The 27,305-nt window shown below is 63.3% G+C and overlaps 1 protein-coding gene across 3 annotated transcripts in view; it reads right to left on the bottom strand.

The window, feature by feature from the left end:
* The window catches only part of LOC101681509 (GRAM domain-containing protein 4), a 60,700-nt gene extending 34,197 nt beyond the window's left edge, over positions 1-26,503 (bottom strand). The window contains exons 1-3 of one of the 3 annotated variants that reach the window (XM_045067093.1): positions 26,368-26,503; positions 5,837-6,047; positions 1,829-1,949 (exon numbers count right to left, since the gene is read on the bottom strand). In XM_045067093.1, the coding sequence (XP_044923028.1) occupies positions 1,829-1,949; positions 5,837-5,998 (283 nt within the window). In that variant the 5' untranslated portion in view covers positions 5,999-6,047; positions 26,368-26,503. Of the gene's footprint in view, positions 1-1,828; positions 1,950-5,836; positions 6,048-6,122; positions 6,245-10,057; positions 11,908-26,367 lie in introns of those variants that run through there. The other 2 variants (XM_004775444.3, XM_004775441.3) reach the window with 2 other exon arrangements.
* Between the last annotated feature and the right edge of the window lie 802 nt (positions 26,504-27,305).

Raw genomic sequence — 27,305 nt, 5'->3', positions numbered from 1 at the left:
ACAGACCACAAGGACGGGCTGAGATGCCAGCCATGCCGGGGGCAGTGGAGGTGGAGGTCCAGAAAGGCATCCCTGTGGGTCCCCGTCATCCTGCCTGGCTGTCCGCCCAACGGGGACTTGCACCCCACCTCCCCTGCCCCTGCCAGGGAACCCCTGCTCCCTCCCCAGCTGGGGCTCCCTGGTCAGACGCTCTCTCATGGACGGTGCTCGGCTCTGCCTCACCAAGGCCCCGTGGCTGCCTGGTCAGACGCTCTCGCATGGACGGCGCTCGGCTCCGCCTCACCAAGGCCCCGTGAAACCACCCCTATTCGGTCGCTTCATTCACCAAGGCAACTGCACCAAGTCCCACCGATGCCTTGGGCAGCATCTGTCCAGCTCTGCCAGGACCGGCCAGGGCACCCGTGGGACAACCGGCCCCTCCATTCACACAGAGCCCCCCTGTGGGACCTCAGCGTGGGCCAAGGTCACGGGTACCAGGTCACCAGGACCTGATCAGGCTGGCCCACCACTGCTGGGAGGCACCTGCCTGAGCAGGCTCGGCAATGACCTTGGACTCGTGGGGAGACCACGGTGCTCCACGGCACTGTCCTTGGAACCACAGTGCCCAGGCCCGGCTAGCAGAGGGACGACACCACCCCTGCACACGCCCACAGCCAATGACCCTGTACACGCATGCACACACACACGTCCACACACATGCGCACGCTCCAACACATACACACGTGCTCGCACCCAGGGGAGCGTGGACAGGCTAGAGGCGTTCTCCTGGGGGGCTGGACACTGTGCAGAAATGCAGCGAGGCCCCAAGTTACCTGCTTTCCAGGAGAGCAAGGCAGGGCCGGCCCTCAAGGTTCCTCACCACACCCAGACACCCACTGTCCCGGGCAGGCAAGGGGCCCCACGTGGCTGCGGAGCTGGGGGGCCCATGGCTGGAGCCCAGATGCCCCCAGCGTGTGGACAATGAGGAGGGCGGCGCTGGCAGGGACCCCGAGGGCTGGTGTCTGGGCCCCCGGGAGCAAGGGAAGGCAGGCAGAGGGAGGGGACCTGCCGCGGGCCCTTCCTCCTGGCCCGGCAGGTCTGGGCCGGCTCTGGGCCTGCGCGGCAGGAGGCTGCTTCGCTCTCCCCAGGTCGTCCCAGCATCTCTGCCCTCTCCTGGGCTTCAGTCACGGGAGCTCCGCACGACACAGGAGGGCACGCGCAGGGGTGCCACAGCAACCTGCCCGCGGTTAACCCCTTCCCAGCCAGAGGGTTCTCCCACGCAGACCCTTGTCCTGGCCCCACAGCTCCTGTCCGTGATGCAGGACAGAGGGTGAGCAGGGAGCAAAGGCCGAAGTCAAATGAGTTCATCTCTGTGAGCAGCGCCAGTTGCTCCCACAGTGGTTTCTACCATTTCCACCCAAGAAGCCAAAACCCCAGCGCAGGGCACACAAGGGGAGGCTGTGCCAGCGGCCCACACGCCAACATGGATGGCCACACGACGACGAACCCCTCGGACTTGCCCTGCCTCCTCGAGGCGGAACTAAACAGCACGCAGCACAACGGCTCTGCTCCGTCCTGTGTGCGGGACACGCAGCTCACCAGAGCCGCTCAGCAGGGAGCGCCCCTGCCTCCCTCCCGCACAGTAAAGACCCCTGTCACTGCGCGGGACGGCGTGCTGGTCTCGGGGGGGGAACGGCAGACGGAGCCTCCCCTGGGGATGTCACACAGGAGCCACATATCCCCAGCTCGAGCGAGCCCGGTGACTGCTGACACAGGGCTTCCCCAGCCCCGACGCCCTTCTGCACGTCTGTGGGATGCCTCCCCCGTGACCCAAGCCAGGGGTACTCACGTAAGAAGTGTTTTTCCAGTAAGGCGATTTCCAGGTGGCCTTTGATCTCATTTAATCGATCAAACTCTGTCCGGTTAAAGTCCTGGACTCCTGAAGCCATGATGAGGGTCCCCGGACCAGCCTAGGAGAGAAACAGCGAGAGCTCAGAGGAGCCACCTCCAAGCGCCCCGCTTCTCGGAGAGGAGCCCCGAGGACTCTCCCCCCGCAAGGCCCCCTGGGGAGCAAGGAAGGAACGGTTCTACCAGGAAGCCCGCATCAGTCCACCTCGGACAACTTGGAGAGTCCGGGGAGGCCGGGGAGGTCAGCTTTTAGAAATGGTTTAAAAAATTAAAGCTGGCGGCGCGACATCAGGCCTCCTGAGAGCCACATGAGTCTCAGGCTGCGGAGGGCAGGCCAATATCCAAACCTGTGCTAGCCTCCCGGGGGAGGGTGAGCCCCGCCGCAGGCCCCGTGCCTCGCCACTGTGAGCCAGAGGGACAGGACGCCAGGCAGGTGGGGAGGGCACGTCTGCAGGCTGGGCTGCATGAACCCCAAGGAGCAGTGGCTCCCCAAGGTGAGCAAACACGGACAGGGCCGGGCCTGCTGCACAGAGGGCAAATCACAACCACCTCGGGTTTCTGAGGCCGCTCGCCCAGGGGCTGGCACAGGCCGCCACCTGCGTCTGACGGGAGGAGAAGGGGTGCGGCGCAGGCACACATACCGCCAGGCCTGCCCCCGCGCACACAATGGACACTTCCACGCTCACCCCACGGCTGCACCCACATGCTGAGCTGGTGAGAAGCAGCACCATGTGCCTTCACACGCGACAAGGGGGATCTGACTCCCAGTCTGGGTTTCCATGACCCCCTCCTGGCCAGATGAGGGTCGAAGGGGACACACAGCCTGGACAGGGTGTGGCACAGAACCCTCCACATACAAGTGTCTCCTGCTCTGAGGCCACATCTCAGGAAGGAGGTGCTGACGTTGGGAAGCCAGTGGGTTCTGGGAAGACCCTCTGGCCTGTGGCTGCCCAGAGTCTTGACCTATTGGACTTTGAGCTTCCCTGGCCGCTGGGGCAAATTCCTCTGTTTCCCTGCAGCCCCCGGGGCCAGGCAGCAGGGGGCACAGGGACTAAGGTGGTGAGGCGGAAGGCAGACTAATCCCACCGCCTGCCCCAGGGGCACTGCCTGCGACATCGACTCGCCCCTGCACATGAAGACATCCCTCCCCTGCCCACCCCTGCCTGACGGCCAAGGAGGAGGCCGCAGAGCGGAGGGCAGAGGCTGGCCGGGAAAGGCGGCTCTGCACGGACATGGAGGCAGAACGCTTGACTCCATTACGTCCACCAATGCCTCCCCAAAAGCGAGCAGATGCTGTGCGGTTCACAGGGCCACGTGTGAACGCACGAATCCAAGTCCTCGGAGGCTGCGATGCTGTCCGTCTCCAGGAAGCTGGAACCACGTCCATCTGCAACTTGCCCTCGAGCGTCTAGAATCCCCGTGGGGACCCCTCGCGTCTAAGAGAGCCGGGTCCTCAGGGTTCCGGGTGGACTTGGTGCCGTCAGCAGCTCCGAGCCGGAGCCCACTGGACGGAGGGAGGGGAGGGGTCGCTTTGGGAGCCGACCAGCCGGGAGGCAGTGCCCACGGGGATAGGAGCCCCAGGGGTGGCACTCCGAGGCTCGAGCCCCTCCGTGAGCCCCCCGGGTCCCTGCTGCTGACCACCTGTCAGACTTCCCAAGAGCAACAACGAGCTGGGGGTCCGGGGCCTGCACCCGGGACCCGGCTGAGCTAATGAGCTAACCCCCAAGGCTGCGGTGTTCCCACCACAAAGCCAGGGACATGGGCGGGCCACTTCTTCCTGCTCCCTTACCCTGGTGGCCTCCCTCTCCCCACCTCTTTGGCTCTCCTGGACCCTCTCAGGGCAGCACTTCCTGCTACCCTGTCCCTTGGCCTCCTGCATGGATGGGGTCACAGGTCTGCCCCAGCTCTAGGGCTCTGCTCCCTCCCCATCATACCTCTCCTCACTGGTGTGTCACTGACCCACCTGGTCAGCCCTGACCTCTGTCCCCTGTCCTCATCTGCAATGGCCTGTCCCCGCCCCGGTCACACCCCGAAGCTGGACATCACCCCCACTGCTGCACACTCTCCACACACCCCGCCATCTCGGGCCCCCTCAAGCCTGTCCGCCGGCCCAGGCCCCTCCCCCGCCCACGGCCCTGCCCTCCACCGCTGCGTCCACTCTGCCTGGGACCCAGGGGGCAGCCAGGCACGAACCGACGATCACTACGGGACTCTCTCATGGGACCTATTGGTCCAGAGACGGAAAGTAGATGTGGGCACCAGGGGCTGGAGGGCGGGGTGGGGTCAGTGTTTTACGGGGATGGGGTTTGCATCTGAGGTGAGGACAACATTCTGGGGACAGATAGGGCGATGGTCACACGACACCGTGAGAGCACATAACACGCCAAACAGTGGCCAGGACAGGAGCTCTGGGAGTATTTTATCACAATCAAAGATAAGTAAAGTAAAAAAAAACCCAAAGCCTAAGCCCAAAGATAACCAGTCTCCCTCACAGCAACAGCCACAAACCAGAGCCTCGCTCTTCCCCCCGCACAGAGTGGAAAGCCATGGGGATGCCACCCCGGGCTGCATCCGTGTGGCCTGGTAACCGCCACCAGGACAACAGACAGCTTGGGCCCTGCACGCCCCGCACGCCCCGCACACCCAGCAGGGATGCAGCCCACGGGGGAGAGGGTCCCACAGTGAGGAGCGGTCAACACATCACCGGCACATCCCAGTGCAGCGGCCACTGCTCAGACCAACGTCAGGGGCGCAGGCAGAGCCCCGCAGGCCCTGCACACCAAGGCAAGTCCAGGTCTCTCCTGAAAGGGCACCCACAGCAGGGCGGCTGCCACAGACTTCTGGCAGGATGGACAGACGGACGGAGCCTGGCGCCCGGTGAGTCTGCCGCAAAAGATCCCTGTCGCACCCCATGGTGTGTTCAGACCCCTGTGTGGGGATTCACACACCTAAGAGGCCACGGCCCACTTAGCCCAAGGACCACCATAGAGAACCATGGCTCGCAGCGCCCCAGGCTGCCACCGGCCACACACGGTGCCCCGGGAGATCCAGCAGCAGGGCCACGGTCCCCTCAGGGGCCCCGAGGCTGGAGGACTGGCCTATCTATGCCAGCAGACAGCGGCCAACACTCAGGTGGGCTCCGCTCCCGGCTCTGCAGCACCGGTCCACCTGATCGGGCAGCCCGGCTTCTAGAGGCAGTGCTGGTAAATTATTCATTCCTGCCAGGAGCGAACTCGCAGTCCCTGTTCAAAGGCATTAATAATATAAGAAGCCAGAGAAGGCGAGTGCTCCCAGGCCACACCTGGGAAGGAGAGCTGGCTCAGGGGCTCAGAGAGGAAACCAGTGGGCCACCGACTCCGGCCGTCCACACCGGGCAGGACGGCTCTGGGCTTCTTCACCAGCAAAGGGGAACATCGGGCAGCTGCACCCAGGACAGTGAGCCCCGCGATCACCTCTGGCCAGAGCCCACCTTGCCCCTGCCCCGCCCCCGGCTGAAGAGGCACAAGATCCGGAAGGCAGAGCCCACCCAAGCCCAGGTCCCGCCACAACCACGCCGCCCAGCTGAGCTGCTCAATGGACACTTGCTGCCCCGCTGAAGAGCGCCCACGGACCGGCCCACAGGGGCCAGCTTTCTGCGCGTGACTTCCCCACGAGAAGTCGGCCAACCAGCGAGGAAGCCGGCAAGGAAGGAAAAGAAATCCGGCGGCCGGATGGACCCATGGTAAAGGCTGTGCAATCCTTGATCGGGAAGCCGGGCACCTGCCAATGGCCAGTGAGGTCCAGTGGGGAGCAAGACGAGGGCAGAGGGGAGCCACACCGGTCGGGACGCGGATGCCAAGGGCACACTCAGCTGGACCATGTAAGGGGGGCAGCCCCCCGCCCCCCGCGGCGGCCCCCGGGGCCAAAGCCGGATGGTGGAGGGCGCGCCCGGCCCGCCTGGCGTACTCACAGTGTCCCTCAGCTCCTCGCTGTCCCGGGCCGAGGCCCGAGGCATCTTCAGGGGCACCTCATCTCCGCACTCGGTGTCCGAGGCATTTGGAGACTCTGCTAGATCGAGGAAGTCGTCTCTCCTGTGACCTCTGAACCGGATTTTGTCCAGCCTCCTTAGCATGTTCAGCACCGAGCCCCTCTGCTTTACCTTAACATGACGGTCGGGGTCCCTGCACGAGAAGGGAAGGAAAGAGGCTCGGTCACTCGGTCACCCCTGCCGGCCACCCGCCCCATGGCACACGCACCTGCCTGAGTGCATGGTTCTCCTCCGTAGGCCTTGGTCCCGCGGCTGAGCCCTGCCCTCGGGGAGGGGCTGCTCGGGGTTTTCAAGGAAAACTCGGGGCCCAGTGGCTCCCACCTGGCACGCACCGCCTGGGGCCCCTCCACCACTCCCACTCCGCTGGCCAAGCCCCTGCCCCTGGCCCCAACAATGTCACCTCCCCATGGGGGGCCCCACAAGGTAGAAGAAAGCCAGGCCCCTCAGCAGGACCTTCCCGGCCACAAAGACGGCCAGCCTGGTGCACAAGGAGGCCAGAACCGGGCGAAGCCAGGGCAGAAACGCTTCAAAGAGAAGGGGAAGAGGGCTGGCCACTCCTAGAGCAAGCCAGCCATCGGGGATGCGCTCAGCGCTGTAGCTATGCACACCGCCCAGACAGCAGCAAACGCCCAGAATCCACTGGAATGCTCGGCAGGAGGACGTCTCAGTAGATCCCTTCCGAACCCAGCAGAGCCCTGGCTTCATGTGCCCTGACTCGGCCTGGTCCCCACTTCCAGGGACACGACCCAGGCTGCTCCGTCTGCCGCAAGCACCTTCCTGCCCGCCGGTCGGCCCTCGCCGGCTTGCTGAGGTCGTGCGCAGAGAGATCCTCCCACACACGGGCTGGTCAGGAGCCCAGCGCTGGCCCACCTGCTTCCCCAGCACAGCCCCAGGCCACAGGCGCAGAAAGAAGTCTGCCTGCCTGTGCCCTCCGGCCCAGTGCGGGGTCACACGGAGATGGACATGTAGCAGGTTGCCCCATATCTCTGCGCCAAGTGGGCCAGGAGAGGCCAGCCGGCCCCGCAAAGCCCCACGGGCAGAGTGGGAGTGGCTCCCCGGCGTGCGCAGCCAGCCTCCCTCTGAAGCCCACAGCAGAAGCCACAAACTCCAACCCAAGTCCCAGTCACACAGCTCCGGGGCGCAGGGCCGCGCGTCAGGGGTATCCCACCAGACCCAGCCCCCCACCTTCTGCGAGAGGCCCTGGGTCCCAGCAGGAGGGTGGGGGCTCGGGACACAGCGGGGCTCAAAGCCTCCTCCTCTGCTCACCCCCTGCTGGGCCTTGGCTTCGGCCTCGGAAGGAATGAGACCAGGGAGGCCAGCGCTCTGGGAGCCCCAGAGGACGCACACCGGGCGGGAGCTGGACGCCGGCCCCAGGGAACACTCGAGCGTCTCCACGAGAGGCGGGCGGGAGTGGGCCGAAGAGGACGGATCCAGCTCGGCCCCAACTATCCCACTGGGGATGCGTCAGGGAACCACAAAGTTGGGGAAGTACGTCCTGTTGGGACCGTGCAGGCACAAACACTCTCGAAGGACTCTCCAATCACGGCCCCGGGTATCTGCCCCCCACCCTGCAAGGGCCCTCCGCCCCCCTCGGCAAGCTTGCCTGCCCCGAGCAGTGGTGCCGACAGTGGGGCTCCTAGGACTCCAGCCGGATGGACCAGAGCTCACTCTGGTCTATGAGAACAGCAGGGGTGCGCTGCACGGGGAGGGAGGGGCTGCAGGGGTCCTGGGCCAGGCGCTTCTCCAAGCTCGCCCGGAGTACTACCAGGGGGCCTGGTGTGGCCCTGATGGCAAAAACGACAGGACACCTGATGCCCAAGGCCCCCAGGACCCAGGAGAGCCCAGAAGCGCATGACGCCAAGGGAGGCCCGGCGTGGCCTCGGGGGGCTGGTGTGGGCCACGGGCAGCCGTGGGCAGCCGTGGGGCACAGCACAGGGCCCCAGGGCAGCAGGCTGCTTGCATGTGGGCAAGGGCGCGGGCTGGCTTCCCGGAAGAACAGCTGCCGCGAGCTCCACAGAGAGGCACGGACGAGTATACTTCAAAAATAACAGAAACCTAAAGAAAAGAGAACTTTGTGCTGACCAGGTCCCCAGAGAGGGGCTAACGGTCTCTTTAAGAGAAACGACAAGAACAATCACAGCACGAAAGAGTCTAAGAGTCAAGTGGACAGAAGCAAACTTCGGACTGTTTTTACTAGACCGGCTGATTTCCTTATCCGAGAAGAGGGACAACGCGCCAGCATGCACGGGGGGAGGGAGTCAGGGCTTGGTCCCAGGACCCCAGGACCAAAGGCAGCCGCTTCCCCGACAGAGCCCCTGGGGACCCCCAGCCTTCCACTGTCAAAGAAGAAAAGAACACAGCCGAACCAGGCATAGGCCCGTGGGCCGTGAGGGATGACCACGGGCGCGCTGCGGCCGCTCCAGGACCCGGGCAGGAGCTCCAGGACCCCGGCGCACAGATGGGCGAGTTTTCCTGAGCAGAAGAATTCGCAGCCAGAGGAGATCTACCCACCACTCGAGCAAAAACCTCCAAGTTCCCTAAAGAGGAAACACCAGCCACGCCGCGAGGCAGAAGGCGGCGGCACCGCGAGTGCGGATACCCTCGGAGCCGGTGAGGCTGCTCCTGAGCGTGAACCCAACCCGTGGGGAGCGTGTCGCCCCCGTGGGGAGATGTGACCCCGCAGCACGGCCCATGATCCAGCCGCCCCGCCCCCCACACAGCAGGCACGGCATCACAGGGGACTCACGCAGGATCTCAGCCCCGAGGGACAAAGGCTGCCGCCCCCCCGCACGGTGACGGCAAATAGTCCAAAGGTAACACAGGACTCTGCACGGGGTGGTATGTGAGACTCTCTCCAGATGTCCTATAAAGTGTTCCTACTGCTTTTTAAACTACAAAAATAAAAAACTGGGTATGGGAAGTACAGCCATATAAAACCTACTTCCTCTCGTCTCCAAGAAGGCCCGAGGGATTCCCTGGCAGCTTGCATCAGAGGAACTCGGGGCACAGGGGGCAGGCCAGGCTGCGGCTCGGGAGCAGGGACCCCTGGCTGACTTGTGCCCAGAGCAGAGGGCCCAGAGCTGGCCTCACGCCAACCAAGCTCTGTACCCCCTGCAAGGCTCTGGCTTGGCGGGTTCTCGCTGTCTGGGATTCTCTGCCGTCCCTGGAGCTGGGACGGAGCTGGACTCTCCCAGTTCGGCTCCAGCAAGCCGACAAAACGGCAGCAGTAAGACAGGGGACAAAGCACCCAGTGTCCAGCCCCCCGCACCACCAGAACGCAATGCATGCCTCGGGGAGCCACGGGCGCGTCCTGCCCACCGCCAGCTCACCCCAACCCTGGGCTCTTCCTGCCGGCTCCTCATGTCAGCCCGCACCAGGGCGTCTCGACACACAGTCCCCCCAAGAGAGGGGTTCCCAGAAGCTCAGCCCCATCCCCCTGTTTCCCCAGGCTCCCTGGGCCCCTCGAAGGATGAAGCATCCACACTACTGTCTGCTCAGAACCAGACCCCAGGACTCCCCACCCTCCCCACCCACCCCACCGGGGGCCAGGTCCAGGCTGCGAGGGGAGCCACGCCACACCCCTGCGCTGGGCTGGCGTGTGGCACAGCCTAGCCCAGGACTATGTCGTCTCGATTATGTCCGTTCAGTCTCTGTTCCAAGCGAAGCCAGATCCACAAAATCCGGGTGGATGGGGAATTTGGGGAGGACACACTGCTCAACCTGGTTCACCCCCCACTGTCCACTAAAGATGGGGGGACCAGTGTGGACCACCGTGTCGGACACGGAGGAGGCCGGATCTCAGATACCAAGTGGGACCCAGAGCGAAGCTTTCCACACAGACCCCGTGCGGGGTGGGTGCCCTTTCGACAAATCCTACTTGCACCTGCGTTCTGGATGCTGCTGCCATGTGTCCCCCAGCCCCCCAGCTAGCCCTCCCTGTATCCCACCGGCCCCCCCAAGCCCTGACCCTACCTCCTCAGATGCCCTCCCTGGGACCGCACCCCCCCCCCACAAGCACCCACAGGCCCAGCCCGGGCAACTCAGGGCAGCTCCCGTAAGCCCCCCACCCCAAGGGGGCCCAGCTGCTCAGCGGGATCCGTGGCCACAGGCCCTGCCTCCGGCGGAGGGAATCCCCTCCCGTACCTCCGCGTGGACGCAGACGCTCTGGGAGAGGCCCCCTGGCCATAGCTACTCCAGAACCCTGATCAGAGCCAGGGCGCTCTGCAAGGACGCTGGAACCCGGGCCGTGGCAGCGAGGAAGCCGGGAACACGCACAGCGGGGGCACCTGGGGCTGCGGCACAGGGTGGTGGGGCTCGGCCGGCTCCGGGCAGCACCCGCCGGGCTCCGCGTCCCCTGCATGCAGGACCGAGTCCAGCAGAGCTGGCCCCAAGACACAAAGCGTGCTGCTCTGGAAACCCACTGAATGGCTTCTGGACACACAAAGACGGCAGTGTCTAGGGAAACTGGACTTGGAAACCACAAAGGACTTCATTTCCCTTCCCAGCCAAGATTCTTAAAAGAGTAGTTCCTGGTCTCTGGCGCTTGCCGTGTCCCAGCCAATCTCCCTCGACCCGCCGCGCACGTCACTCCCCGGCCTGGCCTCGTCTCCCTATTATCTAGGGGCTCTCCTGCTGATCCAAGGATAAACAGTGTCCACTTTCCCACAGGAGCCAGCCCCGTCCTAAGCCTTCTTCCTGGGAGTCACAGATGCTGAGAACCCACGCCTCCCCGCTCCCCAAGCCAGGCCCAGAGCCGGCCCATCCTCCCCGTCCTCTGGGAAGACAGCTCCAGACCCCGCAGAGCGGCCTGGGAGGGCAGCCGCAGATTCGGAGGCTCTGCAGGGGGACCAGGAGGGCTGGGGAGGTGCTGACTTGGGTGTCCTAATCAGCACCCCAAGGGCCTCGCCCCCAGAACCCCAGCACACACACAACTCCCATTCAGTCCTGCAGGACCCTGTGCTAGGAACTCCCCTGGGAGTGGTCTGATGCCAGAGCCACTGACCCTGTCCCCAACCCCATGGCCAGGCTCAAGATGCTGGCTCACAGCGGATGACCCCCAGGTCTCCCCAAACACAAGGCTTGTGTGTGAGCCCCTTTCCTCACCCAGATTCACAGCTGGGTCCTGCCAGGTGGGCACAGGCAGCAGGACCCCAAATACTCCTGGTGTCCACACCCAGATGTCCTCCCCCCGAACTAGCACCTGCAGGCTTCCCCAGGAGCTCTGCTCTGGCTTATCCGCGGGCGGCCTGCTGGACGTCTCAGTTCTATTGGGCTTAGTGCAGAGCCAGAGTCTCCACTCACCCTCCTGCTGGACGGCGTGTGTATCCACACTGCTCAAGCCATAGCCCCTGAAGGAACCCGCCATTACTCCAGGGCCACCTGCAGCACACACGGCCCTCCTCTCCAAGCTAGGTCCCACAACATCTGCCTCTGCACCCTGACCACACCCTCCTGCCCTGCTGGACTTGGGGTGGGGATCCCACGGCACCTCACAGAGCCCTTCTCCATGTGGCAGGAAACCGGACTTCCAGCCCCTGGGGGTCCTCTGGCCACTACCTTTGCTCCTACTGCGGGGCCCAGCACCTCTAGTTCTGGGGGATTCCCCATCCCAGAGCCTTTTTCTCCAAGTACCCCACCTTGAAAACCATCATCCCATTTGGTTTGGGGTCCGGGAACTTCCAGCTTACGTCCCTGTTTAGGATTTGGGCCTCCAGCCCTGCCCTGTAAGAACACAGGCCCTAAGGGCAGAGGCCAGCCGTGACCTGTGCTAGGCTCACAAACCCTCGTCCCACAAACGAAGCAATGATGCACAAAGGAGGGGCCGTGCTGACCAGTCTCTGAGCACCAGGAAACACGGGACCCTACGCCGGCTCTGGGCCCCCCGGCCACAGCCACGAAGAGCTGTCCTTCCACAGAGCCCTCAGAGCAAAGGGCTCTCCACGGACTTCATCCAGGAGACCCGCTGGGGTTTGCAGCCCTTAAATCCATAAACACTTGCAGAAAACTTAACGCCAAGTTTCCAATAACCTGGATGTTTCTCTGGAGGCGGGGTAGAGGCCTGAATTTCTTCCCCCAGGGGCAAGCATCTTCAGGGCCGGTCTGCCCCCCACGAAGGTCAGCCCAAAACCTCCTGTGTAATCTGCCAGTGAAGATATGCAGACAGGTCCCACCAGCTCGGTGACCCTGACAATGGCCTGGGTGGCCCTGGAGAGTCAGAGAGAGTGGGAGAGCTGAGAGGGCCTGGTGTGAGCTGTCACCCCCCTCTTCTGTGACCTGGGATCACGCACAAGGCCTGGAGAGCTTGTGACGGCGCAGGGAGTGGCTCCGGGGACCCGAGAGCAGAGATGTCGGCCGGACGGCTCTTACAAACCACACGGACACACAGCTGCACACACACTCAGCTCCTGGTAAAAACGTGCGGCCGGCACAGCTCACGGGCGTTCCAGCTTCTCCTAACACCCCCTCCCTTGTCCACCACGGTTGCAGGGGCAGACGAGTCCAGCGCGGGCAGGACTGCCGGCTGGCAATTCTGTTCACGTGAACCAGACAGACAAGGTGCACGTGGGAGGCACGCGTCAGGGCCCCATGCGTGGCTCATGGACAGGGACTTCCCTGCCCAAGGGCAGGGCAGCTTTCTGAGAGCAGCGTACAGTCACCTCGGCTCTTCTGTGCCACTCACAGCGAGTGGCTACACATGTCACACATGCGGATTTTCCGTCCCTCAACGAAGCCCAATCAACGAAACGAGAAGTGAAGCCCTGATGCGCGGCATCGGCCCGTTCTGGGGGTGTGGCTGCTCCCCCCGGGGCCATTTGCGAGCAGGCATGGGTGCGTGGTGGGGCCCGATGCCGTGGCCACTGTGAGCCAGGATGTCCACCTTTCAGACAAGACCGATGCAAACCACCCTCGGGACCACGCCAGTGAATAAAAGCAGTGACGGCAGTTCAGCAAGGAGGGGTTCGGTCGGGTCCGTGTGCTTCCAGTTTACCCAACTTTGAGTTTACAGGCTCCCGTGCTTCCTACTGGCCAACTCCCAGATCCCCGCAATGCTAACAGTGCCTGTGGGCTGGTACGAGCTGGTACGGGCTGGTACGAGCTGGTACGGGCTGGTACGAGCTGGTATAAGCTGGTACGAGCTGGTACGGGCTGGTACGAGCTGGTATAAGCTGGTACGAGCTGGTACGGGCTGGTGCCAGGACATGTGTCCGCCTCCCTCCATCTCACACTGTCACAGGCACATAAGAACAGGAAACACCAAGGGACTCAGCGCTACCACTCACCCTTCTTCCCCTGTAGGGCTCGGGGACATATGCACAAAACAGAAGCCAAGGTCAAAATGCAAAGTTTGAGTCCCTGAGAGGGCCAAAGGGACCAAAGACAGTCCTGGAGGTGGGACCCAGACCGTGAGCTCACTGGGCCTGGACAGCAGAACTGAGCCAGACTCCACCCACCATCCTCCCCATCCCAGCCCCCTTGGGTCCCCAAGGAGGTGCCAAGACCCGCCCCTGAACCCCTGGGACCCGACCAGGGACATTCCTGCTCTCCAAGGCATTCCCAGCCACCAGGTGACCCCTCATTCTTCCCACATGTGCTGGGACACCACTCGCCTGCCCAGACAAGCAGCTCCCACTCTCCATGAAGTCACCCCCCACTTGGGCGTCCTGCAGCATAATCGTCCACATACCAAACCACAGCTGAGGGGACAGTGGGGGCACGCGTGCCTGCCTGGGGCCATTCCCACTGGGGAGCCCACTGAGCGCGGTCTGCATGCGGATCCTCCTCACCATCCAGCTGCGAGTGGCAGCCCCAGCTGCCACACCCCGTGACCCCATGTGGGTCACAGCACCTTCCCCCATGCCAGTCTCTGGGTTTGAAAGCATGTTGAAAGCATCCCTCCTCCAAGAGCTGCCAGGGATCCCATTCAACTGCACGGGGAAGGACCCTGTCGTCATCAGCCAGTGCGCAGCAGCAATGAGGACGAAACCCCAGATCCGACCTTCCAAGTCCACATTCAACAAAGGTCACTCTCCCTGCACACTGTCACTTTCCCCGTGGGGCGCCATGGTGACATCCCTGTCTGACAGAGGGGGGAGGCCAGGGTAAGAGGGTCCAGGACACTCCAGACCTACCTCGCCTCCACCCCTCCGGCCATCAGAAACTTCCAAAGCATCTGCAGGCAGGAAAGGAAGGGCTGGCGGGTGACCGGAGCCTGCAGGCAGTGGGAAGCATGGGCCATGGTGCCCAGAACCCCAAGGGAGGATTCAGACCAGACCCTGGGGCAGGGGGCAGGCGTCCAATTCAGAGAGGGCGCAGCACCCCCCAGCTGGTGCACCAGGACCAAGCCTCAGCCTTGCCACCTGCCCTGCGCAAACCAGGCATATGCCCCCTGACCCCAGCTGGGGGCAGCCCCAAGGTCGACAGTGAGGTCTGCAGAGGCAGGCCAGCCAGGTCCAGCCCAGCCCTCCCAGTCTCTGAAGTAGAAATAAGAAAGGGCAGCGCCCGTCACAGGTGTGAGCTGGGGCCACCTGACGACCTGTCTCCAGGCATTTAGGCCTCAGCCCAGATGCACACCTGGAGAGGAAGCCCCAGACAGGGGCTGGGGGCACCTGCTACGGAGTGTTCACAGGGCCCCGACACAAGGGAGGACAAACCCCCAGCACCATGCTTTCACGGTCCCCAGGCCTCCTGTACACCCCAAAACCTGTGGCAGGGCCCCAACTCGCAGGCAGCAGCACCATCACAGGTGTCGTCTGTCCTGGTCACAATGTTGAGAGGAAAGAACTCCTGCTAAATTGACAAAAGGGGTAACGGAGGCTCAGGGAAGCAGAGTAAAAAGAGAAGTGGCATGTCAGAAACAGGAAGCAGCCTCACTGGACTCCGGAGTCTGTGCTTGCCCTAGCCCCAGACAGACCCAGCCATCCTACCCTCCCCAGCACATGCCTCTAGTAATGCGTCCTCACTGTAGGACAGCTCCCAGGCCGCTCTGCCTAGCATATTGAGTAAGGAGCCTGGCAGAGTGGCCACGCTGATGTCTATTTAAACAACACAGAGCTAACAAGAAAACCTAATGTTTAGGAGCAGCCAGACAAAAAAACCTCCGTGTCACCTCAGAAAATAGAACAAGCTACCAGAAGTGCACACAAATTCACTTCAATTTCTCTCCATTTCTCTTTGCAACCAGGACCTGAGGAGATCCAGCCAATGACAGCTGGTAGGAAACACCTTCCAAATTCCGGGCACCAGGCATGACTTCCTGCCATGGCCCCGGCCCAAGTTCCTGAAAGCAGAAAGGGGCGGGGCTCGCAGCTGTCTGAAAGCAGGCTGCTTTCCAAAGGCAGCGCACCATGAAGACACGGCAGGAGACGGCCTGCGGCGGGCGAGCCTGTTCTGCAAGGGGCCAGGTAGGAAGTGTTGGGCTTGGCAGGCCGCACAGCCGTCCCAACTTCTCAGCTCACTCTGCTGGACCACAAAATGGGTGTGGCTCTGGGCCAAAAACATTATTTACAAAAAGCAGGTGGCAGTGCGCAGGGTTTGGCCTATGGACCATGCTCTACTGCCCCTGGTCCTTCGGGGACAGACGCCCAGCGGAACAAGAACTCTCAGAAAGGTCACAGCACTTAGTGGCCCACTAACAGGGAACCTGGGCCCTGGCTAAGCCCGGGGATCCCACCGACAGCAGCCCGAGCATCGCACGCTTGTGCGCGGACCTCGCCCCCACCCAGTTTTCTTAAGGAAAGGGGTGAGGGGCAAGGTGCCCTCCATGGGGAAGCTGGGGCAGCCTGGACGGTCTCTAGGCTCCCTGGGGCCAGAAGGATCTCAGTGAGGGACACCGAACCATCTCCGTCCACCCGAGTCGTGGGCCAGGGACTTCTCCCCACGTCCCCCCGACTCCGGTCTGAGGCAGAGCTGGAAGGAGAGCCAGCTGGGAACAGCACGGGGGAGGGCACTGCCCACCCCGAAGGGCCATCCCCGGGTCTCGGGGCAGTGACCCTGGCTCTGCAGTGACAACGAATAAGCCCCTGTGACACCAGGAGGCAGCCCCGGTCCCACCCCCTGCCTGAAACCCATCAATCCATGCTCCACAGCTGTGCACTGCCCCCTTCCCAGCGCACTCAACTACACCACCCCCGGCCCCAACACCACCGTCACCTGGCCGTCACCTGGCCATCACCTGGCCGTCACCTGTTTTCCGGCAACCAATCAGGGCATGGGTGGGTGAGGTGCATTTTAAAGACCTTCCGGGTCCCCAGGCGAATTGAGCACCAGGGTAAACCCGCAGCTTTAAACAGCCCCTTAGACGGAAAGTGCTTTCGTGCTCAGCCAAACCACCTGCCCGGAAGCCACTCTGTTGCTGCTATTTTATCTCCGCCCAGCCCAGGCCTGGGGCTCCCCCGCCAGCCGCTCCCCACCTCCCAGCCAGCCCTCGGGATATTTCCAGGCCTCCCCGGGGTGTCAAGCACCACATGCCACAAAAAGGTTTTCCGCGTTTAAAACCACACACGGTGAGAAGGTGGAACCCACACTTCCTGCTCAGCAGGCCAAGACCGGAACACGACGCAGGCCCGGACGAGGCAGGACGGCAGCGGGGGCGGCAGGCGCTCGGCAGCCTTGCCTGCACGGGCCTCTGCTACAAACTCACATCCAACGCAAAAGAAAAAAATAAAAACCAAAACCAATACCACAGCTGCGCCCTCAAAGCTGTCCTGTACCTGCATCTGCAGGCCCCGCGAGGCCGCGCTGTGTATAGGCGGCAGCACCAGCCCTGGGGCCTCGGGCTCACAGCCTCAAGCCGTGCAGCGGGGGCAGGGGCAGAGGCTAGGGAGGCAGGCGTGCCGGTGCCACGCTGCACACGCGGAGTCACTGCGACAAGTGAGGTGGTCAGCGGGCGTTTAATGAGCAGCTACGAACGCACCAGATGCAGCCCAGTGCGGGGAATGCAGAGGAGGCTCGCCAAAGGCCCAGGCACCTCCTGACCATGGAGAGGAGGAGTCCGGTGAGTGGGGGATGGGGGGCCACGGGCCGACGGGGGGCCACAGGCCGGGGCAGGCCACTCTGAGCCGCAGCAGGCAGCCACGGGCTGCAGAGGGAGACACCCCACGGCAGGAACAGCACGGAGCCTCCCAGCAGGGTGGTCAGAGGAAACCGTGGGGCCGTGGGAAGCAGAGAAGGCTGGCCGAGGGGCTTGGTCCGTTCTGGGGGAGCGGACTTGCGGCACAGGGAGGTGCGCGGGGAGCTGCCACCTACGGCAGCTGCACAGAGAGCCACAGCGACACGGCCCGTGGGCTTCATGCCTTCCCGCCCTCCCATCCCGCCCCCACCTGCCTGCCTCTGGGAGGCTGGAGGCCTGGCTCCCGCATGCCTGTCTCTGGGCCAGGCTGGCACGAAGGACTCCGTGAGCACAGCTGCTGCGACTCTGGGGTCCCCCCCTCAGGGGGACTCACAGCCATGACTGGGTGCGAGATGGAGGCGAGGGGCACAGGACGGTCTCCATCACTCCCGCCCTGTCCCCCCGACCCCAACAGCTCACAGACCTGCTCAGGGACCAGAGCCACCTGGCTCAGGGCTGTCCATTCGCCAGAATCCCAGGACAACACTAGGTCTGATTTCCAAGACCCACGGCCAGAAAATAAACACAGGACCAGAGGACCAATCAGCCCCACGTCCAGGGCCACACCCCAATACCGACAAGTGGGCCTTGAAGAGATACGGATGGATGGACAAACATGTCCATGGCTGGACAAACCATGGATGGAAGGTCTATGCACAGAAGGGCGTATCGCGGGGGCCTCGAGCACAGCGGGAATTGTGATGGGGGCTAGAGCATGGACGAGCCTGGAGGGCGCTGTGCCCAGCGAAATGAGCCAGCCACACAGGGACAAATTCTGCAGGGTGCTACTCAGACGTCCCCTGGGAGAGTCTCATCAACAGAGAGAGACAGAGGGGTGATGGTGGGCACCAGGGGTGGGAAGAGGGGGATGGACAGTCCGTGTTCCATGGGGACAGAGTTTCAGTATGGGATGGGGACAGAGATCCGGAGACGGACATGGACGGTATGCTGGTCTCATACAACGGAATGTCCAGCCCTACCACGTAACAGAACGTGGCGCAGCTACAGCCCTTCCGCAGGCGTGGGGACGGCGCATCGACAGAGAGCAGGGCCGCGGAACAAAGCAGAATGGACAGAAGCTGACCCAGCCGCCGTCAGGATCAAAGTGGTGTTTCCCAGCAACATGGGGGAAGAGACACACACACTGTCCTGCAAACGACCTGGGACGCGTCCCTGTAGTTGCGGGAAAAGCAAGGTTGTAGCCACGCTCAGATGACACTCCGAGTGGCCCAGCGCCACAGGGGAGGGTCCGGGACCTCGGACCAGGCCTAGGCCTTTCCAAGCAAGATTGAGTGACGCACAGTTGAGAACACAGATTTCTTCCAAAACCAATTTCTGCAAGGCAGAAACCTCCGTCAGCAGTGAAACAGATGAGAATCCAGAAGGAAAGGCTGGCCGCACACACCACAGAGGATTCATGTGTCCGCCGTTCATGAACAGCCCCGTGTGGAGAAATGCGCAGAAGGTTGCGGCGGCTCCCGGCAAAGGCAAACACGGCTCCAACAGGCGGAAGGACAGCTGTCACTTACGTAGACCAGAAGCACGCACGGACAGGACAGTCAGAAGCCTTGTCCCCAACAGCCCAGCGGACACAGGGCACGCGGGCGTGAGGGCCAGGAAGCGGGGTCCCCGGCTCGGAAGGAGGCGCACGGGGCCATTTTGCAACGCCCAGGAACGGCGGTATTTCATTTTCAGGAACCTCTCACACTTGCAAAATGATGTGCAGGCGAGGTCACCTCACTGCCGTGTTGTTTTCTGGAACAGCAGAAAGAGCAGGACGCGCCCTCATGTCCATCCGTGGGGGACAGCCACACGTGGGATCCCCCATCGTCTGAAGAAGTGAGGCCCCTGCGTGCCCTGCTGGAGACCGTGCAGCCTGGGCTGACGGCTGCCTGCCAGTGTGGGCAAGCCAGGAGCCCCGGAGCTGGGGGGGGAGGAGTGGGGGGAGGAGAGAGGCACTAGAGACCCAACTTGAGCTTCGACCCCTCCTGAATCCTGAACGTGCTGACTATTCCACAGCGAAGTTTTAAAATCAAATGTTTCAAATAAAAGACAAGAAGGACCTTATTTACATATTTTTATAAGAAAAACTCTAAAAAAGCAGAAAAAACGGAAACAAGGACCTTCATTCACCACGTCAGGGAAATCTCTCCGGAGGCCAAGCCAGCAGTTCTCCGACTATGGCCCAGGAACCCCTTTTGGGGACGCGCAAGGTTAAACCCCAGGCTCATCGGCCCTCCCACGCCGGCTCGCACGCACGGCGCACGGCGCACGGGACCAGACCCGACCCGGCACGCCGGCTGTGTTCAGTCCCGCCCAGCCCCAGGCCTGCAGAGCCGCCTCTGCTGCCTGCACTCGTTTCTGTGCCGTCTAGGGAGGTGTGTGGGGGAACAATGATTTTAATGAAAATAAAATATGCTACTTGTGTGAATATGTAATGGGTTTATAGTTGGCAGTTTCTGATCAATTAAAGACTATTTTTGAAGTTCTTAGTTTTACTTTCTCACCCGGTGAGGAGCAACAGAGACAACCGTGTAACCAAGGGCCTCTGGCAACCTCTCGAACTGAAGATTATATAAAGCGCTCAGAGATCAACTCGGAGAGCCAGCACCCGGCCCCGATTCCGGAGAAGGCGTGCGGGGACAGGCCCGCGACCCCCTCTGACCCCCGTCTAGGCCTCCAGGGGAGGCAGCAGGGAACCGTCCACAGGCACAACCAGGGCCTCAGCAGCAGGCGGCGGGTCAGACCGTGGACGGGGGGCGGGGGGCGGGGGGTGGCGGGCTACAGAGCGCGTGTGGCAGGTCTGTGTCACCACATGTGCAAGAGGAACGTCAGATGGGCAGGGCAGGGCAGGGCGCCCTCACCGTACAGGTGCGGACCCTTGGCACAGAGTCAGACAGCAGGGGCGAGGCCATGCCCCGTGCCCAGCCAGGCCAGTGGCTACACCTCTCTCTTCTCCGCCTCCTTGGGGGCTCAGGTGACAGGAGGTCCCCAGGCACACTTCCCTACCCCTCCGCTTACAAACACCCTCCCTGTCCCGGGGTCCCATGCACCTTCCAGGGGCCCCAGGAAGCCCTCCCTGATGTCCTCATCCACAGGTGTCTCTCAGTTGGCGCACACCCCCTGCCCAGGACACGTGGGCTCTCACACCTGAGTGTGCACGCCCACCCTGCCGCAGCAGCCCAGGGCACACAGTGTCGGTGGTTCTCAGCACCCAGCATCCTGTCTCCCGACGCCCCACAACGTAGACTGAGCCCTGCAGGCCAATCAAAGCCTTCTCGGTAACAGGACTGCGGGAGTCTGGAGCACACAGGTGCGGCCCTCCTGGGGCCCGGCCTGCCTGAGAAGGAGTAGAACACACATGAGGCAGAGGGAGTGGTGACAGGGAAGGAAACAGAAGAAAGGGAAGCACAGACAAGGGCCTAAGGGCCCCAGGCCGGCAGCCGCACAGCCTCCACCCCAGGTGGCAAGCACCAAAGGCGTCAGCAAGCCTGCGGCGGACCCCTCGCCGCTGGGCCGACAAGGTGACTCTGAACATGGGGGTCGCCCTGGAGAGGGAGACGAGGAGTGGTGACAGCTGAGGGGACGCGTGCAGGCGTCGGCGGGATGCTCTCCGGAGACCACGGGCATTGCCAGCCACAAACAGTCGTGCATGCAACGGTCCGTCTCCCGGTCGCTGAGAAGAGGCGGACGAGGACGGCAGGACCGTCTCTGCAGGACCCTGACAAACCGTCCCGGAAACAAGCGACCTTTCCCGGGGCCTTGCGGGTTCAGGTGGGCTCGTCGGCCTCCTCGCTCCCCGGGCGGTTCCCCGGGAGAAACAGCGCCCCGCAGCGCGAGGCACCGGGGTCTCCCTCAATCACGCGCACGATGGGGCCCACATGGGAAAAGGTCACTCCTCCGCGCGAAGGCAACTAAACCCACACTGTGAACCTGCTCCGGCCAGGACAATCGGACAGAACCGCGGGGCCGCGGGGCTGCGATGCGGAGCAGGGCTGATCTGCGCACAGGCTCTCACCCTCCCTCCACGGAGAACCAAGAGGACACGGTCAGTGAGGGAAAATCAACTCCCAGAAGCGCAAGGATGAAAGTCACGGCTCGTAGTCTGAAAAGCCAACGGCCGTCCCCACGCTACGTAAGAAACAGCGTGACCACTGACACACACAGCCCCGTCTGTTGAACGGGTTCCCCAAACCCAGACTTGCCCTGTGTTAGGGAGTCTCCCTAAATCTTAATGTCCTGACCTGACCCCACATCGCAGTGCCTGCTTTGTCCCTGTTCCCCGAGACCCTCTCCTGCAGGGCTGCCAAGCTCGCAGCCCAGCCCCTCCCCACTGGGCCGGGAGTGAAGCTGCTGTTCCTGCCTGGGGCACTCACTTTCCCCCACACACGCCTGGGCTCCCGGCCCCAGCCCCCCCGATCGTTCTTCAATCCGGCCACTCAGCATGGCTGGAAAAGGGCCCGGGACACCTGCCCCTCAGAGGGGCTCACTGCTGCCCCACCCCCCCACACATCCCTGGCTGACGGCGGTGCCCCGACCCCAGGCAGGCCCCTACAGCTCAGCCAACCAGACCCCAAAGACCTAGACGCCCGAACAGCTGGCCAGAGACCATCCTTTGAGAGTTGGGGGAGGGAGCTGCTCGTAGAGGGTCCCACGAGGAAGCACCAGCGGCTTTCCTGCACCTTCCGCGAGTGGAATCCTCGGGCGGCCACAACCACGGGGCAGGAGGACCACGCCGCTGCCCTCGAACGGCCACGCTCCTGCCTCCACTCGCTCACCAGAGCAGAAGAGGCCCCAAGCATCTCATGCGAATTCTCATCAGCGTCGGACCCAAGAAAGGTCCAGTGCCACATCCTGAAATGACTAAAAACCCACAACGGGTAAGAACACGCCGCCCTCCGCACCTGGAGGGGAACATGTGCAAACAGAGCACCGGTAACGACCCACGATCCACACCAGCCTGCCCTCCACGATGCCGCCGCTCCTGTCCTCATGGGAACACTGCGGGCATGTCACCTAAACCGTGAGACAGACGTCCCTCAGCAAGTCCCCGGATCCACGGACGGCCCGGCTCACCGCATCCTCGCCTTCCCACGGGCCGCGGGGCTCCGGGGAACCTGCACGCTGTGTCCACGGTGGTCCCTCCTGCCATCGTCCACACACCCGGCCCGGCCGCCGCAGTCCAGCTCCGCGATCCCCCCCGCCGGAGCCACCTCCCCACGCTCGTCCCAGCCAAGGGGGCCGAAGGGCTGGCCGTGGATTCCCAGGGAGGGGCAGGACGCACCGAAAGCAGGCGTGGAGACCTGGCTCTTAACCAGACAGACAGGTTGGCGCAGCCGAGAACGGTGGTTTTCCCATCCAGCCTGGGGACGGCAGCCGAGTCCGTCCCACAACCTCGAGATGCCGCGACGTGGGGCCCTCGGGGAGGGTAGGAAAGACCCAGGAAGACAACAGAGCGGCACCTGTTGGGGCCTGATCCCCAAACTCCATCAATCGGTCCCCGGAGAAGACAGACCCTCAGCAGCCCCCATGCCGGCCACAGCACACTGGCCCAGGCCCGGGGAGCCTGGCTCCACACACACAGAGGTCACGGGGGACCCCTGCCGCTGGCTCCGGCCTCCCTGGCGCCACCTCCCCAGTAAGACTCCCAGCCTGGGTCTCGGTGCGGGGAGCTCAGTCGCTCCCCCGAGTGCTCCCAGCCAGGTCAGGAGGATGAGGGGGAGGGAACCTGCAGATTCATCCCCCTGACCCCCCTCAGAGCACCGCACCTGTGCTCAACGACGACCCCACCAGCACCCACAAACTGCCTCTGGATAGAGCCGACCCTCCCGATACAGGGGTCAGCTCTCGGAGAGAGGAGGGTACGGGGGTGACCCGGCCCCTCTCTCTGGGACAGCAGGCTCACGCTGACCTGCTTTGACCTACTTGGCTCCCGCCCCTTCCCAGCTCCCTGGAGAGCCCATGAAGGGGGCAGAGGAAGAAAAAGAGACCATGTGTAAGGACAGGAGAGCCAGAGGACCCAGCTGGCCGGCTGGCTACGCACATCACCAACGGTCCCCACCTGCATGGGACAGGGAGGCACCGGCCTGCGCAGCGCGGCTCGAAGGTTCTCCGTGCACCTGCCTCTCCGCCTCGCTCATCCTTGATGACTGAGAGGACGGTCATCGGGGCAGCTGGGGCTGCGGCGTGGGCATAGGGAGGGGCAGGGGTGTCGAGGCAGGTAGGGGCCCCGACCCTGGCCAAGGGCTGAGCTGCCTGACGGGAGCCTGTGTGCCTCCCAAGGTTCTCCACTCCGGGACCCCAGCACGCGTGCCACACCCGGACGCCACGGGCACTGCCTCACTTTCCCAGAGCACAGCCAGCTCCTACCCTGGGCTATAAGACGAGGGTCCCCCAGAGGGGCACCCCTTAATAAAGGCAGACTCAGAGCCCAGGACACTGAGGTCAGAAGGGGCATCCCCCTCCAAGGCACCAAGGCCAGCTTCCCCCACATCACCTCCATGGTTGTTCTGGAAACCCGAGGTACTGGGTTCCCCTCCGCACCTCCCTCCCCAGGACGCACCACATAGCCTGTGGGAGCCCCTGGGCTGCAGGGCATGTCCTTCCGGGCCTGGTCCGCCGACAGCAGCCACAGGTGGGACAGAGCCCCCTTCCCTCCACGTTCCGCCTCAAGACAGCGCCCTCCCAGCCCCACGGCTGCTGTGCTGCCCCTCACTCCTCCAGGGTCATGGCGAGGTGGTGGGGGGGGGGTCCAGCCTTTCCCTCCACTCCAGGGAGGCCCCCGCCTCCACCTCCAGCTGACCTGCTCCCAGACTTAGCTGCCCCCTCCCATCCTGGGCCATTTCCACATCGGAGACTCCCGGAAACACCTGTCCCCCCGGGGCTCACCCCTCAGATGTTCCTCACGCCCCGCCCCTGCCCCCCAGCACACCTGGCCCCTCACAGCCGTGGGCTTTCATACCTGTCCCGGCTTCCCGGCTTAGAGGCCTGGTGTCACCTCCCCGCCTCCCCCCTCTGGGCCGGCCCAGACCACTTCTACCAGTCCTTCCAGACTGTCACACAAAGCGGGGCAGGGAGGAGGAGCGCTCCCGGGGGCCGCTGTCAGGCCCTGTGGACAGGAGGTAAGCCAGGGTGGCGGCAGCCCGCGTCAGGTGCCCGAGCGCACGGCTGGCAGAGCGCCATCACACGGGGTCCTCATCAAGGTCCCGGCTTCCGTCTGGGCGGAAAGCTCAAGGGCGTCAGGACACTGGAAAGAAACCGAGGGAACAGAGGAGAGGGGCCCGTGTGCGTGAAGGCGGCTCCCGCAACCCGAGGGCTGGGCTTCTCCGGTCCCGCGCACCTGAAGCCCAGGAGAAGAGAAAGACCCGGCCCCACACACGCTGCCACGGACACTCGGCCCCACACCTGCCTTCGCACCCAAGGGCACGCACCAAGAGGACGCCGTTGGCACAAATCGCCCTCCTCGTCCCGACACCACGCCGGCAGCAGCCGGGAGCACCTGCTCGTAGCCTCCGGCTCCCCCCGCCGTTCGGGGGGAAAGCGGGGCGGTGGGAAGCCAGCCGCGGCTCCACAGCCAGAACTCACAAGGACTCTGGAAACATTTCCGCACGGTTTCCCTTCCTGCTGCCGGGGAGTGAAAGGTTCTGCAAGTGAGACAACCGTCAGCAAGGTCTCCTGGTCATCACGCAGACGCGCGATTCTCAAGGATTTGAGAGAACAGCGTAGGGGAAATCCATTCTTTTTATGTTTTTGTTAAAATGGCTTCTTTTTTTTTTACAAAAACTCCTACACGGAGAGAGTTCTCATTTAGGTTACGCGAGTGCACAAAAATAATCACACAGTACGGTTTATATCTCCTAATTACACGGAATTTAGGGACAAAATACTCGTGTAAGTGATTCTGAAATACTTTATAAATAGGTCACAGTGGGCTCTCCTGGTGGCTGGGGTGTCTGAGGCTCACACCGCCGCAGAGCCTCTGTGCGTGGAGGGACCGGACCGGCGGCCGCAGGCGGGTCCCCAAGCACGGGACACTCAGAATCCAGGGGCTCTCAGGATGGGAGCCCTGCGTTGGATCTGGGAGCCCTGCAGGTGTGGTTTTGTCCCAGCCCCCGCCTGTCCACACCCCAAATGGGAAAAAGATACAGAGAGACCAGGAAGCAAGGGAGCTTCCCTGCTGTAGGACTCCGTGCGGACACCTCACCAAGCTGTTTCCGCCCTCGGCAGGGCAGTCAGTTATTTAAAAGGACACACACCTGCCCGACTTGAAGGAAGCTGATCTGTGTACTGAGTGCCTGAGTCAGCTGGTGGGGGGCTGCCGGCCCAGGGCCTCGCGGGACCCACGGGCCGGGGGACGATGGACTCATGACCCGCATCACCTGCTCCAACACGCCCGAAAGCCCTCGGGCAAGAGAGGGGCCTGCAGCAGTGGGCCGCACCCGACAGACACTTCGTGCCTCGTCCGCCGTCCCTCGTCCTGCCGCAGCCGTGGCTACCTGCAAAGTGCAGGGGGTGTGGAACCTGGGACAAAGGTACAACTCCGGCAGCACGGGCCTCCTCCAGATTTGGTAAATGCTGGAAAAACCGACAGTCCATTTTCTGATGCAGCAGCAAGGGTTTTTTTAAGTCTGGCATCAGAGAACGGGAAGATAAAGCGGGATTTTGGCAGGGGCGCGCTGGAAAGAGTGAGGACACAGTTCCCTGCCTTGTGGCCTGCGGGCTGGGGCACCTGGCTCCCTTTCTGGGACCCCCCCCCCTTCTCCACCTGCGTCCCTAAACTAGAAACCTCGGGTCCTCAGCTGTCCCCAGACAGATGCTGCGGGCTCGCCCTCCCAAATGCTCAGACCTAGCCCTACTGGGCCCTGGCCTCCCTCCTGGTCGGTTTCTAGCCCCGGCTTTCCCTCCTCCCAGCACCCAGCCAAGCCGCCCCAGCCAGACCCAGCAAGAGCAACCAGCAGACACCCACCAGCTACAGCCCCAGGCCTGGGACACACACACGGACACACACGGACGGCAACTCAGGCCCAGGAGCACCACCTCCTCAGACAGGCACACTCCCCACCCCCCCAACCCCGCCCTCAGCTCTCTGCCGGAAGACAAGGTATCCCGCAGCAACCTGGGCGACACACAGACAGCAAAAAGAAGGGCCCAGACTCAGGGCTGCACCAGCCACACTCCAGGCTCAGTCCCTCCTGCCTAGGGGAGGAACCCAGGGCTCCCCACCCCCGAGGCCTGCTCAGGCCCCCATGGCTGATGGAGACATGCCAAGGCCCTGGGTGCCAGTGGCCTCTAGAGTCACCCAGCCTCATATCTCTCTGGTCGTGTGACCTTCTCTGAGACACCTCACCTCTGCGCCAGGCTCACCAGCTGTCACGGGGGCCGTTACGGATAGAGGCCGTGGGTATGAAGCCTGGGCCACCCGCAGAGCCTCCAGGATCACTGTTCGCATCATCGGGCGGCATTTCAGTGTGAGCCTTCCTGAGCCTCCCCCGCTGTTCTTTCCTTTGTGGTCCTGTGGTCCTGCCCTACCCTCAGCAAGGCTCCCGGCCCTCTCCGTAGGCGGTGACACAGGCTCCAGGGGGAGGGACAGCCCAGATTACGGAGGCCTCCCTGGCCCTGCCCAGTCCACGCCTCTGTTCCAGGGACCGCCCACTGGGCTGGCTTTAGCTTGTAGAGGGCAGAGCAAGAGGGAGCTAGACCCTGGGCAGCTGCAGGTCCCTGTCCCCACGCCCCCCCGGCTCTGAGCGACAGACAGAGAGGCCAGGGGTCCCGCAGACAGCATCGGCACTGGGGCCCTTCCCCATCCAGCGCTCACCGGCCACGGGCGGCAGGCGCCTGCACAGCACGGCCGGGCCCAAGCCTGCCCTAAGCCTGCCCTCAAGGAGCCCACAGTCCCGCAAGAGAGACCCACACCCTCCCATCGTGGTCGGTGGTGGTGGGAGGGCCTGCTGGGGGCTGGCTCGGTGGGTCAGAGAGGAATCTGACACCCCAGCCTTCCCGTGAGGGTTGGGGAGGTGTGGGGAGGCCTGAGGCCCCTGCAGAGTGAGGGGGGCCTCATGTATACACGCATGAAAGGGGCAAGTCCCCCCAAAAGCAGAGTTTAGCATCCACATAAAGCCCGTACGTGGGTAACTAAGAAGATGACTTCAACCATCTAAAACCCCTAAATGGACCCAAAAGGTGTGGCAGGCAGACACAGACAAGGACACAGGCCCTAAGGCAGTGGAGCACCTCAGTTAGCCACTTACCAGGACCTCTCCAGCCCCACTGAACCCGTCTGCAAGG

Source organism: Mustela putorius, unplaced genomic scaffold (assembly GCF_011764305.1).
Source record: "Mustela putorius furo isolate JIRA1106 unplaced genomic scaffold, ASM1176430v1.1 tig00003871_pilon_pilon_pilon, whole genome shotgun sequence".
Lineage (NCBI taxonomy): Eukaryota > Metazoa > Chordata > Mammalia > Carnivora > Mustelidae > Mustela > Mustela putorius.
Note: the sequence above shows the minus strand (reverse complement) of the source record. Positions and strands in the feature narration are given on the sequence as shown.